This window comes from Euleptes europaea, chromosome 7 (assembly GCF_029931775.1).
Source record: "Euleptes europaea isolate rEulEur1 chromosome 7, rEulEur1.hap1, whole genome shotgun sequence".
In the NCBI taxonomy this organism is placed as follows: domain Eukaryota; kingdom Metazoa; phylum Chordata; class Lepidosauria; order Squamata; family Sphaerodactylidae; genus Euleptes; species Euleptes europaea.
This window is the reverse complement of record NC_079318.1, coordinates 42,681,690-42,698,581: the sequence shown is the minus strand read 5'-3', so window position 1 is coordinate 42,698,581 and position 16,892 is coordinate 42,681,690. Positions and strand designations below refer to the sequence as shown.

At 42.9% G+C, this 16,892-nt stretch overlaps 1 protein-coding gene across 1 annotated transcript in view; it reads left to right on the top strand.

Annotated features, from left to right (window-relative positions):
• Nucleotides 1–16,892, top strand: part of ALK (ALK receptor tyrosine kinase) — a 665,036-nt gene that overhangs the window by 622,962 nt on the left and 25,182 nt on the right. Inside the window, 3 exon segments of the mRNA XM_056852389.1 lie at nt 1,399–1,551; nt 4,678–4,785; nt 9,209–9,395. Of these exon segments, the coding sequence (XP_056708367.1) occupies nt 1,399–1,551; nt 4,678–4,785; nt 9,209–9,395 (448 nt within the window).

Genomic DNA, 16,892 nt, shown 5'->3' with positions numbered 1-16,892 from the left:
TGTGTGTTCTCAAATTAAATTCATGTTGTGAGGGCTCCTAAGAAAAGAATGCTCATACTTAATAAAAGAAAGGCAGATCATGGTTCCATCCTGTCATAGCTTTGCTGAAATTGGTGGGTACAGAGCAGTACGCCCATACACTCCCTGTCCACTTCACGGGCCCATCCCAATTCCCAGTCTTAATCACAATGGGCCTCTAACCCTGAAGTCATGGGCAAAGAGTTACATAGCCAAGAGACTGCTATTGATAAAAGTTCATACCAGCTGCCTGTCTGTTGGCATACTTCCAGTTTTTACTTTAAAGAAAGATCTATAATTTTTAGTACTTGGGGAATTCTTTAAGGAGCTGTGCTTCATCTCTCACTGTTCTTTCCTCCAAGATCTCCAAGAGTGTTCCTGTTTGTTTTAAACTTGTTTTTTAGCTATCTAGTTTGAGACTTTTTGAAAGAAAAAAACCCCATTAAAACATGTTCCTGTATGTGAAGTGTTAAAAAAAAACCTGCTTCCCAGAGGTGAGAATAGACTGCCATTATAGACCCCAAAAGGTCTAGGACTAACACATGAAAGGACTTCCTGCTGTCATATGGACCTGCTTGACAATTAAGACCATCTTTAGAGCCCCACTCTGAGTGCGCCCACCTTCAGAAGTGAGGTGGTTAGCCTCCAAGGACACGTCCTTTTCTCTTGTGCTTGTAGGAACTCTCTCCACACAGCTGCTCACCTGATGTAAAATTTCAGTTTGCATTTTTTATTATTTTAATGTCTTTTTATTTTTTATCTCTATTTACTATTGGAACTATTTGATATTATGCCTTTTAATATCATGCCTTGTACTGTTTTTTTGGGGGGGTTGCTTCGGCCTTTGGAAATCATTCTTTTTTATTTTTGTAGCTTTATTGTTGATTTTGTGCTGTTTTCTTCTGTATTATTGTTTTAATTTTTTTTTAGAGTGTGTGGTAAACATCTTTTTAATAAATACTGTATAATCACCTACCTACCACCCAACCTTATTATAGGCTTGGCCAGAGAATTATTTTCCCAATGGAAATAGAAAGTTGCAATATCTCAATCTATAATTCAGTACAGTTAGCAGGACTGATAGGCAGCTTCAAACATGACATCAGGATGGGGTGTACTTTCTGCTCTCTGCACATGCATGAAATATTGGCAGTAGGTACTGTTCATGTGTAGGCTCCTGATGTAGAGACAGCATGCACGCTCTACAATGACAGGAGATGTGCAGGCTTAGACATTACAGGCACATGAGAGAACACGAGATGCTCAACTGTTGGTTTGGTAATGTCCCATTTTTTGTCCTTTATGTGCAGTGTCTTATGTGAGTTTTTTACTTGCAATTCCCATGCAAATAAGTAACTTTTCCCACTGTATGTTCCCTAGTGACAGAAGGACATGGGGAAGTTGACATTAGGCTGCATGTGAATTGCAGCCACTGTTATAATGACATGTGCCATGTGGATTCAAAGACCCAAGAAATCATTTGCAGTTGTGCTCATGGGTATATGTTAGCTGATGACGGCGACTCTTGCATAGGTAAGGAAATTGACAGGGTGAGTCACCTTTGAGCCTCGCGAGGCATTCTGTGTGTGTTGCACTTTCATGTCTATAAGACTGTTTATATCAGCAAGAGCTCTCTAAAAGGCTGGTAAATCGGTGTGCCAAGAACACTACAATACACAGCCCCAGGTATACTGAGGCCTTTGCTATGGTGCAATTACTTGAGAATTTTCAATGTGACATGACACCTATCTTGCTACTGGGGTTAGGCCAGTTAAAAATTCCCTGAAGCTCAGAACATGAAGTCTTGTCTCATCCTTAAGGGCATATTTGCTACTATCTCAACTCACTTCATAATATTTCTGATCAAATTAGTTTCAGCCTATGAACTCTTCTGTTCTGATCAGTTCAAGAGATGATACATTGCCTTTTGCTTTTTTATTTTGTCTCATCCCCTCCCATTTGCCCCATCTGTTGTCTTTGCATTGCGCAAAACTGAGGGTGAACCTCTGCTGTAATCAGCTTTCCTGGATCTGTGACCTCCAATGGCTCGTTGTTCCACTTTCCTCAATTAAGAGCAAGCCATTGAAACAGATGGTTTTCTATCAGGAAATTAACATGGGCACTCAATGGATATGAAAGCAAAGCCATAAAAAAACTTGGAAGACAGAAAATGTTAACATTAGCAGGGCCAGAAATCAAAGCATCTGTCAGTTTCATCTAGAATGAGAGTCACCGCTACAGCAGAGTGAGGAAAAGGATTGTGGAATATTTTTTCTAAATATACATTCTTGTTGGAAACAAATTATTTGTCCAGAAAGGGGAGGACTCCATGCGCCAAGTTGTAGCCAGTCTCATGTCAGCACAGGAAAGCAGCAACCATGTTCTCAACTGCTCACACTTCCACACATACTGTAATCTGCACAGCCATCCACCCAGTCCTGTTCCATCCTTGAAGTTGCCTTAGGGTTGCCAATCTCCAGGTACTAGCTGGCGATCTGCTATTTCAACTTATCTCCAGCTGATAGAGATCAGTTCACTTGGAAAAAATGGCCGCTTTGGCAATTGGGCTCTATGGCACTGAAGTCCCTTCCCTCCCCAAACCCCACCCTCCTCAGGCTCCACCCCCAAAACCTCCTGCTGGTGGCAGAGAGGGACCTGGCAGCCCTAAGTTGCCTTCAGTGCGAGGAGTGTTCTGCTTCCCAGAATACCAGTCCTCTGCACTGGAGTGCAAGTAGGAAAAATAGCTGTTCCTCCTTTACTATGTGGCATAGGAAAAGCTGAAGGAAGCAGTTAACATGAAGTATGCAGTCTACAAGATGTCATGCACTTTATTCTCACTTTACCAAGGGTGTATTTCCTATTCATCATGTTTTCCTTGCTATCTAATTGTAGCGATGCAGAGGGATGCTTTATCTCTTCGGTCAAATATATATTTATTGTTGTGAATATACACTTAACAGGGAACGGCCACAGCTCTCTGACAAGCCTATCTGTATGATGCATTTGTTTTCAAATATCACATTTTTAGGTGTAGGCTTAGCACTTAATTAGACTCTATGGTTTTTACACTATACCAAAGCTAAGTGTGTTCATATGGCTTCCACTTTATCCCTGTACACATGTTACAGTGAATGGAAGTACATCTTGCCTGTGCATGAGTACATCTGTTTGTAATATGGTTGCCAACCTTCAGTGAGTGTCTGGAGATGTCCTGGAATTATACCTGATCTCCAGGCAACAGAGATCAGTTACCCTGAAGGAAATGGCTGCTTTGAAGGTAGACTCTATGGCATTATACTCCATTGAGATCCCTCCGCAACACTTGCATTTCCCAGGCTCCACCTTCAAATCCCCAGGAATTTCCCAGCCCGGAATTGTAAGAAAGAGCCAGTGCACTTTAACTTCACAAATGAAGCCAAGACCAGTACTTGAATAAATTTGAGTTTTGTATCACACATTCCGCTGTACATGCATTAACTGTAACATGAGAATGATTCAACGCACGTACAAAGAACAATTAAGTATACCCTGTGCACAGTGTACATGCACTCACTGTAACCTGTGAACAGGGCTGGATCGTACATCTGATGCAGAATATTCTTGCTAATGAAAGCTAACATACCAATTAAGTCTGTGTGGGGCCACAGCCTGGCCTGTATACGATATAACTGCAGTGTGCAAGCATGGAATTTAAATCTAGATCTAGAATTCTACATCCTGAGAGCACAGATTTCATGTGTCTAAAAAATTACCATCCGTTGTGACTGAAAGAATAGGTTTGAAATTGCAAGCAATGCCTTGTTGAAAATTCAGGAGGCTAAGTAGGATTTAGCACAGTGCTCAGAATAATCGGAAAGTAGAGCTTCGGTGTCCTGTGCAATACAAGTTGAGTATCCCTTATCCGGACTCCTTGGAACCAGAAGTGGTCCGTATTTTGAATCTTTCCATATATTGGAATATTTTGGAATTGTTGCATATACATAATGAGATATCTTGGGGGTGGGACCCAAATTAATTTATGTTGTATATACACTTTATACACTTTATACACACAGCCTGAATGTAATTTTAAACAATATTTTTAATAACACTGTGTACATTGAACCATCAGAAAGCAAAGGTGTAACTATCTCACCAGAATACCTGTATAAGTTGTTAAACAAGAGCAACAACAAACAAACTAACAACGGCAGGCACTATATTATATTTTTTGAGGTGAGAGGAAACATTGAAAGCAGGCAGCACAGATCTTTCTGCATGCCGGCTCGAAGGGTCCAGTTTTTGGATCAGTCCAGATATAAGATGTCCGGATAAGGGATACTCTACCTGTACTTCGCAACTCCTCCAAGGTTCAGTTGGGATTGCCTCGATGCAGAAATATTTTCCAACACGCTGTGTATGTGAATATATATGAGGGTGCGCCTTGGCCCAGCAGTTTTGTCCTCTCTCGCCTGGAGATGTTCCTGGCTATTCTGTCATAGGAGATGTGTGCATGGTCATGTGACCACTTTTAAGAGTTGTGCTAAGGAGGTGGCTCAAATGTCTAATGCCTTTTTGTCTTTGTGCATCTGTTCCAGCTGAACCGATACTGCCTAAGAGTTGTGCTAAGGAGGTGGCTCAAATGTCTAATGCCTTTTTGTCTTTGTGCATCTGTTCCAGCTGAACCGATACTGCCTAAGAGCGGTCCCCCTCTCTCCTTGGTCTTATCTGTAGTAACATCCGCCCTGGTGGCTGCGCTCATTCTGGCCTTCTCGGGAATCATGATAGGTGAGTTCCTTACTGGCCCAGGATGTGAGGAAAGCAGTAACACTGCAGCACATGATGTACCCTCGTACCTGAGGCACCACGTTATATGACATCGCCAGGCTACCATTATGGCAATTGTAAACCTGTTATGTAATATTGATATGAACCCAGTGATCTATACAGGTTTTATCTGACATGCAGAGTAACCCAGTTTCATCTATAATTCCAACACAGCAGACAGCAATTAATCATGGTTGTTCTTATCATAATCTTTAAAATACTTAACTTTCTGCTTCCAAGACTTCAGAGCAGCACACAACAACCAGGTCTTTAACAATAACCGAAATAAATGATCTAAAACTATAATAAATAAAAATTATACCAGACTTGCATATCAGTACTGATTGAAGCACATGAAATAACAGGGGTACCTTGACCGCTTTCACAGTGAGGGGAACGGCCAAACAAATCTCCACTGTGGCTGAATGGACAGCAACATAAGGGAGATTCAGTGTAAACAAGTGTAAAGTTATGCACACTGCAGCAAAAGAATCCTAACTACGCAAATACACTAATGGGATCTGAACTGTGTGGGACTATCCAGGAAAGAGATGGGGGGGGGGGCAACTCAGAGAAAACATCACATCACTATGCAGCAGCTTACTAGGAAAGAGACGAAAAATAATAAGCAAGTATCGTAATGCCTTTATTCTGGCATTACTAATGCAGTGGCGACCAAAACAGTCTCTGAAGCCAGATTGAAATGGGTCCAGAAGATCAGTCTCTTCCAAGAACTCCTGAAGCTGAGAGGCAACAACCTGCTTTAGCACCTTGCCCAAGAATGGAAGATTGGAGACGGGCTGAAAAATTTTCTAATGTAGTAGGGCTCACAGAGGATTCTTTCAAAACAGGTCTAATCACTGCCTCCTTCAGCATGGGTGGCACAACTCCCATTCTCAAAGAAACCTTTACCACTCCCCTTACCCACTCAGCCACTCCCCCTCAGGCAGCTTTTATCTGCTAGGAAGGACAAGGGTTGAGAACACAAGTGGTAGGACTTGCCTGTCCAAGTATCTTGCCCACATCCTCGGGATCCACAAGCTGAAAGATATCCATATAAGTCAGACAAGCAGATGCCAAAGATTCATCATCTGGACATGCATCCATGCCAGCATCTAACCCAGAGCATATCTGAGCGATTGTGTCTGTAAAGTGAGCGGCAAATTGATCACAGTGGGCCGCCCTGTGGTCAGAGTCCAAATCCTTGGGGGGTATGATGTAAAAGTCCCCAAACCACACAAAATGGTTTTGATTTGCACAAGGGAGTCATTGGTACTTTCGAGTCAAACCAGCAGAGATGAGAAATCTGAGAGCACCCCTAATCATTTTATGCATCTTAAATTGCTGGTTGTCACTCTTGGTGAGGCATACATCTTTGAAATGTAATACACAGGGCTGGCAAGCTCCAGGTGGTAACTGGAGACCTCCCACTATGACAACTGATCTCCAGGCAACAGAGATCAGTTCACCTGGAGAAAATGGCCACTTTGGAAGGTGGATTCTATGGCATTATACCCCATTGAAGTCCCTCCCCAAACCCCACTGTCCTCAGGTTCCACCCCCAAAGTCTCCAGGAATTTCCCAACCCAGAGCTGGCAACCCTGGTAATACAGGAAGTAGCTATAAATTCTCCATTTGTGGATGGGGGAAAAAATAGTTAAGCATGTAGTAAAAATACAGGTTTTTTTACTTTCCTGGGTGTGCAATTGTTTTCAACTAGGGATGGCCAGCTTCTTGGTTTTTGGGACCACTCTTTTGTTCAGACATTTTTGAAAGGGGGAATGCAGAGATATCTAACCCACTGACAGATAAAGGGCTACAATGAAGCATATGCACTCAGATGATATGTGGTTTTTTTGTGGGGGGTGAGGCTGAGACAAGGAAGTGTTCTCCTGTAGCTGACATTTTCCTATGGAGACTGAATTCCCTCTGTACAAAAAAATAGAATAAAATTTCTCTTCTTTGGGGAGTGGCCGTGGCTCAGTTTGTAGAGCATCTGCTTGGCATGCAGAAGGTCCCATGTTCAATCCCCGGCATTTCCAGTTAAAGGGACTAGGCAAGTAGGTGATGTGAAAGACCTTTGCCTGAGACACTGGAGAGACTTTGATGGACCTAGGGTCTGATTCAGTATAAGGCAGCTGCATGTGTTCATGTGTTCCTTTCCAAAAATGCACTAAATCTCAATTCAGTATACTGTATCTGAATTACATAATAAGATATACTGTCTGGGATCCAGTGCAGCATTTCTGCAGTCAGAAGGATTTCTACCTGCAGAGCATGACTTCCCTGCCTCCTGATGCAGCCCCAAATGCCTCCCCCTGGGGCAGGAGGGGGAAGGCAAAAAATTCCGTCTCTGCAGGTTGAAATTCTTCCATCTGCTAAAATGCTCCCTTAGATCCAAGCCACTGGTTCTTTTCCTTACAAGAAAAACTGCAAGCATTTCCCCCACGCTTTGAATGAAATTTGGTATTCCTGCAGAGGAATGACTCCAACAGCCAAATCAAGCCATCCCTGATATAATCCAATCCAAATTACTCACAAAGCTCACCATACTAGTAGAAGCTGAAAAGAAACCTGTTTTTTCCCTTTTCTAGCTTGCTTCCCCATCCCTCCACCCCACCCTGAACTTCCACTTCCATCTCAAGCCCTTGAAAGAGTTATTAAAAACAAGTGTAAGGTTAGGCAGAATGTGGAGGAGTGATAATAGTCTCTCAAATCCATACTCATATTACTATCAGCTTTTCTGACCTCCATCCACCCACACCCAAGCAACTTATCTGTTAGAAGAGATGTGCTGCGCTCTAGAATTAAATCTATAATCCAACTACTACAGCTCCATGTTAATGTGCCCGGAGTCAAGAATGTGCCATGGGAGCTTCCGTGCACAGCTCCAATTACTTTTTCAAAGTAACTTTTTGCACGTCCAATTAATTCTGGCCTGCCTTCCCCCGCCCCAAGGCATGTAAAGCTCCCATAGGAACTTGGAAGGTGAAAACAAGGACTAGACAGACCAGGATGGAATCCATAAAAAGTTCTTCTGAAAAGCCAAGGTCAAAAAAACGTATGAGGAAAAAAAACAGTAAAGACAAATAGCTGGACAACTTGCTGAAATTCTTCACAAACATCTCTGTAATGAATGAATCGGCTCTCTGGAGTCCGTGCTAGGATGCATTCTTCACTACGAGAGAAGGGAGGCAGGGCCTCCACAGTCACCCTCCGCCATAGGGTTGCCAGCTCCAGATTGGAAAATACTTAGATATTTTGGGGGTGGAGCCTGAGGAGGGCGGGGTTTGGGGAGAGGAGGGACATCAATGCCATAGAGTCCAATGGCCAAAGCGGCCATTTTCTCCAGGGGAACTGACCTCTCGGCTGGAGATCAGTTGTAATAGCATATCTCTAGCCACCACCTGGAAGTTGGCAACCCTAGCTCTACCACCATAGAGCAGTGAGCAGGGGCAGCATCCCAGTTTGCAAATAAGGGAGCAAAAGATTCATCGTGGCGGTGAAAGGCCCAGGTTTTGGATAGATTTACAATTAAATGGTAAAAGAAGACATGTATTTTAAGAGCATTTCTGGGGGCATTAATTTGAAATATGTGCATATTCCTGAGGAAAATTTCCATGTGGTCAGAAGCATGGGGGTGGGGGCTGCCTTCATTCCTAAATGGTACTGCTAAGGGTGAGCAAGGGAGTAGGCAACCCCAGCTTGTAGTGCAGGTACTATATCTCTACTCCTATATAGGCATGTCTGCCCTGACCTGGATGGCCTAGGCTAGCCTGATCTCATCAGATCTCAGAAGCAAAGCAGGGTCAGCCCTGGTTAGTATTTGGATGGGAGACAACCAAGGAAGACCAGGGTTGCTGTGCAGAGGAAGGCACTGGCAAACCACCTCTGTTAGTCTCTTGCCATGAAAACCCCATAAGGGGTCACCATAAGTCGGCTGCGACTTAACGGCACTTTACACACACACACACATATAGGCGTGTCTAGTGGTAACAGACCAGTGATATCATTGGGCAGTGATGCAGGCCACGAAAGCATATAAACAGGCAAAATGTATCTGCAGTTGGCTCCTCCCCACACATTCCTTCCAACGGAAGCAGTTGGTGAGTGCACAAGCCCTCTATTTTGCCGTTAGCTACCAGTCAGTGGTACTGGTCAAGCAGACCAACTATCCGTGGGCCACAACCAGTCTTCTAGATTTCCCCACATTTCTCAAACCCATAGACCTGGGAAGTACTACGATAGCCCCATCCCTGTATCTATGGCAAACAGCCTCAGGGTGAGCATTGGAGAAGTAGCCAGAGTCCTGAAGGCAGTTGTTATTCTGGGGAGTGGTCATGGAGAAGACCGCATCCCTAACTTCACTGTGCTCTGTTTCTAGTGTACCGCCGGAAACATCAGGAACTGCAAGCCATGCAAATGGAGTTACAGAGTCCTGAATACAAACTGAGCAAGCTGCGCACCTCCACCATTATGACTGACTACAACCCCAATTATTGCTTTGCAGGGAAGACCACTTCTATTAGTGACCTCAAAGAGGTGCCTCGGAAAAATATTTCTCTGATAAGGTAAACAAGCCTTTCTGACTTCTCTGTGCATCGCAAAAGACGCTCAACAGCACTCCACCAGAAATGCGCATGAGCTGAGTACACATGCACCTTCTATTTTTTCCTGTTGCACATGGACTCTGATAAACAAGCACAGGAAAGTGCTACTAGAATCAAGAGAGGTCATTTATGCATGGGAGTTTTATCTGAGGTTCGTTGTTCGCTGGACCCACACTTTCCTGTTGGGAATCTATGCACGGGCAGTCTCCAAGCTCAAATCAATCCCCACCCCTTTAAATGCTGCTTCGTAATTGGCTTACTTGTAGTGCTTACTGTGAGAAAAAATCCCCCCCAAAACCCAATTGCCACATTAAAAAAAACCTTTTAAAAACAACAACATAAAAAATGGAGTAATCTGAAAGGAAGAGGGGAAAAAAACCAAGCCTCTGTCTTAAAAATATTTTCTTCTGCTCAGAAAGAGCTCCAAGGAAGCATGAAATATTTCAATCCATGTCCCTGGACATACTGCTTTGTAATTGGCTGTGAGAGAAACCAAGCTTGTGTGCCCCACACTTTGCCTTATGCATGGGGATTTCACCGGGGCTTTACCCAGGGAAGATGGAAGAGTCGGGTTAACAGAGGAATGGGAAGACCCCGACATTGTGAGGGCTGGCAGTGAGGTAATCTCTAATGGATGGAAAACTCATGCATAACTCCAAGGAACAACCGAGACAGACTGGGGGCAAATGTGAGTGAAAGTACCCATGCATAAATGATCACAGTCTTCTGTATTTGCCATTCCAGTATATAAGCTGGGTCTTCCACCGTTTGTTTTCTCCTGATGATTAGGCAAGGAAATTCAATATCTGCTTCCTGCAGACGATCCAAAAAGCCATCGTTGGAAAACTCAGAGATTCCTCAGGCATTGGCCCTGAGTTGGCCAGGGTTTTAGACAATGCTGGCGTCTGGTGCAATGACCTTTAGAAAGTTCCCTCAGTGCCTGGATTGCTGGCAGTGCAAGTGACATCAGCCAATGCAGCAACACAGAAGTCTGTGTCACCAGGCAACAAGGATGGCAACCGGCAATATTTAAGCCCAGCCTTATTAGGAGTCAATTTTGAGGGAATTAAGGGAAGTGGCATGAGAAAAATTTTAACTTGTGTGGTATATTTGGAGTTACAGCTGCCTGAAATTTTACCCCAACTTACATCATTTCATGTTGTTGTTTTTCACAGCATAAGGGGACCACCTGTTGTTTCATGAATACACACACACTAAAAGTCAGCCAGACTACCAGAGTGAATGAGACACATTTAAGCGCTTCACATTTGAAAACTTAATATTGCTCATCTAAATTACCCACCGACATGGTCAAAACATACACTGGTTTATATTGCTTTAGAATTTCACCAGTTTGTATGGATGTAGCCATTTATTAGTTCGTTTGATCGAGGGGAGGCTGTAGAAGAGAAATGGAAAGTAAGGTCTCTGAAGTATCTGCTTTCAGGCATTACTGACCACAGATATAAACTCTACTGTAAAGAACAATTTTTAATGGAATTGTCTTATATGTTTGTGGTAAAATAGAGTTTTATTCAACAGCATCTCATTTAAAAAACATTAGAATATAACTAGCCTCACTACATGCACACACAAAGGCAAGAGGGTTAATAAATAAAAATGAGGATGAGACGTGAAGCAAAAGGATATGCAATTAAAAAAAAATTCCAATTCAGATTTTGGGTAGGGGGCTATTTTCAATACCCCAGTTTTTGGAGTGTTGTTACTAGTTGGGGATTTGAGGATGTGTTTTTGTGGTCCCGATTCGGGACCATTATTTTTTACTTAGCCCCATTCCTTGCTCCTGAGGCAGCAAGAGCAAGGAGGAAGGGAGGGAAAGAGAGGAAGCAGGCCCTAGACATAGAATTCTGGCATCCCCACTGGAGGCTTCTCCCTGATTCCAGCATCAGCGGTAGCAGAGTCCACCCCACTGTTACCCAAATCGGTCCCTGTGCCCAATATGCCCCGGTAAGGGCAACCCCTTTTTCAGATATGTACAGACTGCCAATGACACTGGAGTAAATCATGGAATCTTTTGGTCTGTGAGTTGTGATGCAATGAACCTTGGTGTGGGTAGGGGTAAGAATGATGGAAGAGAGACAAGATACTTAATGAGAAAGTATTTTTATTATCCTGACTGACACATGGGGAAATCTGTATAAAAACACATGAAAACCAATACAATCCTGGCAATATTTGCAATTTAAAACCAAATACCTAATTTAAATAAGGGTGTATCTCTCCTAGAGACAACGTTAACTGGAGGAGGGGAGTGCACACATAGGAGGAAGCCAGCTTTCAGTGAAAGATGGGGCAGCTGGAAACAGGAGTAGGGGAGAGGAAAACAACTCATATGCTACTTGATATTGATGAGGATCCCAGTGTGTCCATTGTTGGTGTGAAAGATGGTTTGAGACCCATCTACAACATTTGGGGTTACCCAGCTCCTCTTATACATCTTGTTTTACCTGGGCTTCAATGGTGAAGCCTGGTCATTGGTCAAATTGAGCAACAAACTTCCTATCGTGATTCCATTGTAGATTTGGGGTGCCTCTTGGTGGACTCAGGGCTCCACTTTGATGAGTGCCAGTGAGGCACCAGGCCCTATCGGTGTGAACTTTGGGGTGCAATCTGTGATAGGACAGTGAAGTCAACCTATGGGTGAAGGGGGATCTGAATACCTTTGATGGTGGAAGAAGGGTGATTGATTTGATAAGGTATTGTTCTTGACACAGAGATGGGCAAATGGCTTTTTGGTTATGGAGATAAGCCTTTTCCTTTATATTTCTTCAGCAGTAGGAGCTAGAGACGTATTTTTAAAATGAAAGCTTGGATTTCATTGAACCTGATAACCATATTGCTGTATTGTTATATCAACGTAACACTATTTGATTGCCTTTAAAATATATAAAAGCTTCCTCAGGGCAGGGGGAAGAAATCACCATCCTGACAGCCGTGACTCGTGGGAGGCCAGATGCCTACCTACCATTATCAGGTTGTGGGGGATGGGTTCTGCCATTTCTGTTGCCAGCAGCACTGGATGATACTCGCTTGATACATCTGGGGCCACTTCAGTACCCTCCCTTTTAAAACATCAGGGGTCTGCCTAACAATCAGCTCTCGGGAAGAGAGATGCCAACTAACCGCTGTTCCCTGAGCTGGCCTCCTCTCTTTCCATCCCTACTCCTGAGCTTCCCCAAAACACTCCCAGAACTCTGGGAGATAAATTTTTGTGATGCCTAGAATTTCAGGAGTGTTTTGGGTTATTTTGGGTATGCCCGAACAATCCAAAATAGCTAATTTCTGGTGTAATACCTGAGTGCACCACCCCTAGTAGAGCTGCCTCATGCTGAGTAACAGAAATGCCCTATCCAACCCAGCACTATCTGAGGCTAACTATCTGAGGCTTTAACTATCTGAGACAATGGCCTTCATCAGTAAAGATCAGCAACGATTATTTTATATGGACATGCCAGGGATTGAACCTGGGGGCATACACATATCATTCTAGGACAGGAAGTCCTAGAACATCTAGGCAAACTGCAAACTAACAAGTCACGGGGACCAGATGGTATTCGTCCTAAAGTTATTCAAGAACTCAAATGAGAAATTGCTGAACTTCTAACAATGATATGTAACATGTCCCTTAGATCAGCCTCTGAACCAGAGGACTGGAGAATGGCCTGTTTATTTATGTTGATATGATTGCTGGTAAGGCACCAGGAGTCTTAAGAAATTCCAGCAGCTGGATCTTGCTGCCATGCTCTCTCTGCCACCATGTCACCTTGCTGGAGAAGAAATATGGTAGCCTGCTGTCTACTGATCTGCAGTGCCGTCACTGAAGAGGGATGGTATTGTAGCTATGAACTCAAGGGCAGTCTTGTGATTCAAGGGGCTAATAAAGTTCCACCTGGTCCTATGCTGATCCTGGCTTAATCTCAGCAGTCTGCATTGGTCTTGGGTTTACTTCTGCTTGCCTCCAAGACACCAGCCTTATCCATTTCATCTAGCGGTTTTGTAGCAACCACAAGAGCCACTGAGAGAAGAACTGCTTTTCACAGTAGGAAAAAAAATTCCATTTGTATCCTGGGAAAATGTGAAATTCTTTGAAGAAGTGATAGTCTTAAGGGAAGGTACCTGCATCCCCCTCCCATGTAATGTGTGAGTAAGAAGAGTGGTTTTTAAACCAGTTGTCTGGAAAGTCCCTGAGAAGTAAGCCTCTGAATAACTTGAGGACTGCATGTTCCGAATGTATAAGTTCTAATTACAAACCCCAGCTAGATATATTTTTCAAGACAACAATCCATCCATGATATTCTTCAAACATTTGTCACTTTCTCCAGGGAGTGGCCCTTTGAGGCACAGCAAGCTTCAACTCCGTTGTATTTTTTTGTGTTCATGTCTGGAATAATAATTGAGGGATGTCTGGGGTTTTTTTTGTTGTTGTTTTTAGTTTTTTTGTAATTGATGTCCTGCTTTCCCTCAGTTGTTTTTCTTGGGAGAAAGCTATTTGTTTTGTATTGTGCTTTGTATTCAGTTTGATCATTTTTTCCTGCTGTTTCCTAGAGGTTTAAAGCTTTCAGTCCTCTCCTGTATGCCCATACCCCCAACCAATTGTGAATCCCTTTCCATGTGAAATCTCAGGTTTCATCTCTCATTTATACATCCACCCTCAACGAAACATATCTAAAGGGTTTCTAGAGCTGTCAACTCAGTAAGACCTATATTTGCTCCACTGTGTTGTTCGACATCCAAATTCCTCATGGGATTTGGCTTCTGCTGCACTTTTTTAAAACATTTTTTTTTTTGTTAATCGTGGACTGGAATAAGCAGTGACACAAAACTGGTGTAATGAGTACACAGGAGAAAATCTATCTTAACAGGGTGCATGGTTTATTTATTTGCTCGTTTTCTGTATTCTTTAAATAATTTATCCTGAAAACCACTTTATAAAAATTGTTCAGTATCTACAGTAATAATTCTTAAGCCTGAGTCTGGGATGCCATACAAAACGTTTTTCCATTTTCAGATCCAAAATGTGTAGGTCACAAACGAAAGCAGCACATATTGTTATCCTACGATACATGGCAGTAGATACCCTGATCATGCTAAGTAGATCTGAATGCTCAGCCAAGCTTTTGTGCACATATCTCTTGCAGGATCCATGGTTGAAGCTAGGAACTGTGTACATAAGGCAGATGCACATTTGGATGTGTGTCTTATTGTGACTCCAAGGGAAGCCGATGTCTATCAACACTGCATTACTTTGAAGGGGATGCAGATTTCAGTTGCCATCAACACACAAGTCTCCATCCGCATTCTCAGGCTGGTAGTTACACATTACCAGCTTCTTTATAAGCAACAAGACATGTATCAAGGCCACTGTCCAATAAAAATATAAACAACCCAGTTGAGAAAGATAAAGTTTGAGTGACTGCTGAACAGAGTTTTTGTAATTCTTAAGCTCACACAGGTCATAAACCTGAAACACATTTGGGATTTTAGATAAGCAGAAAGAATAGATTCAGGTACGAATAGTGTGAGTTCCCGGTTGTCATGAGGCCCATCCTGGTCCTCATTATTCCCTGTTTTAATTAGGCTCCAAAATCAGACAATTGCTTTGAGCAACGTCTCTAGTAATAGCAGGAACAAGCCAGAAAATCACAAAGCCCTACGGAGAGGGATAGGGCTTATCCTCCAAAGGGAATCATCTGATTGGCTTAGCACCTGCCAGAGGGAGAAAACAAGCACCTATCCATGTAAGGGAGTGTGATTATAACAAGTCTGAGACAACTCCGAGGGAGAGCTACACTTGCCTTTGCCAGGAGCAACAAGGGAGGAGGAGCCCCTTGCTTAGGGTTTCCTATGCTGGTCTGGAAAAGTCCTGGAGATTTGGGGAGCAGAGTGTGCTCAGCATCGATGTGATGCCATAGAATCCCCCTCTGAAACTGCCATTCTCTCCAGGGGAACTGATCCCTGTAGTCTGAAGATCTGTAATTCTGGAAGAACTCCAGACCCCATCTGGAGGTTGGCAACCACACCCTAGCAGGATAGTCCCTCGTCAGGCTGACGTGGTTCAGGATCTGTAAGCCATCTGTAAGCCATTAAGCTTGGGAACCAGTTTATTCAAGTAGCATTAGCTTTCGGTGTTGTATTGTCTGCTTTATATTCTCCCATGTGCTTCTCCCCCAGTCTAGATGGGGGGGGGGTGAGAGGGGGAGCAGGCAGAAGTGGTCTGTCAACTTCAGATCTTAAAGTGACATGTGGTGATGGCTAACAAGGAAGTGTGCATGGGCTATTTTTTCATGGGCAAGCAGTAGCCAAAACAGCACCAGGAAGGTTGGGGAAGTAGGGCCCTCCATCTCTGGTTTCTCCCTGCCCTTCCCAGAGTGTCCATGACAATGTTATAGATACTATATTTTATCATTTTTGTTTTTCACAGCTTTCTGTGTTAAGTGCAACTGCTCCACCAAGAATGTCCAAAATCCAACAGGAATCCAATGGCACCTTAAAGACTATCAAAATTTATTCCATCAAAACGTTTTGTGAATCAGAGGCTAGGTATTTTAGCTTTAGGTGGGGATGTTGTAATTATTATTGTAAGTCACCTTAAACCATGAGGAAGGCTGGGACATAAATGTTTTACTAGATAAATTAATCAGATGCATGAAGTATATATCCATCAGGTGGATACATTTATAATTCAAAACTGCAGAAAGGAAAATTGGGGAGGTGTTATAAAGAGAGGCCAGGTTAAAAAAGGATCCAACTCAAAAAGTAACAGTACTCTCAGAATGGGTGAGGGCTACTCCAGACTGTGGTTTTGTGTCACGTCAGTCTCCACACAAGAGAATAAATAGGCACAAATCTGACATTAGAAAGAGCAATGTTTAGAAACCAGTGAGTAAAGATTTTAATCTTTCAGGGGAATTTTATTGTTGAACTAAAAGTTACTGTTCTCCAACAAAAGATCTTCAACAGGAGAATCCAGTGTGAAAGTGGTAAATTAGGATTTATCAAGAAGTTTAATATTATTTCTCCCCCCAGGTGTGAACCAGGGTTTGGGATTTCTCACTTACTACAACTGCTAATATATCCTATTCCTTTCAGATATTAATTAGTTCTACTAAACATCTATATTTTTTATAATTGAGTCTACTTATCATGTTTCCTCTTGCACTCTCTTACATTAGACCTGATTTTATGTTAATCTTTGTTTGCCTGTTCCCATCCACACTGGATTGACTACTCTTTTGATTAGATCTTATGCTGATGGTGGCATAAATTCTGATAGTCTTCAATGTGCTGGCTACCCATCTGGCTACCCATTTGGAATTAAGAACATCCCCTGAATTTGTTCCACTTCACTACCCTTTAAAACATCATATTGGGTTTTAGTTAGAGCGTGGGTGGCCAGCTTACAGCAATGGAAACCACAACTGGCAGAAAGCAGTAGTA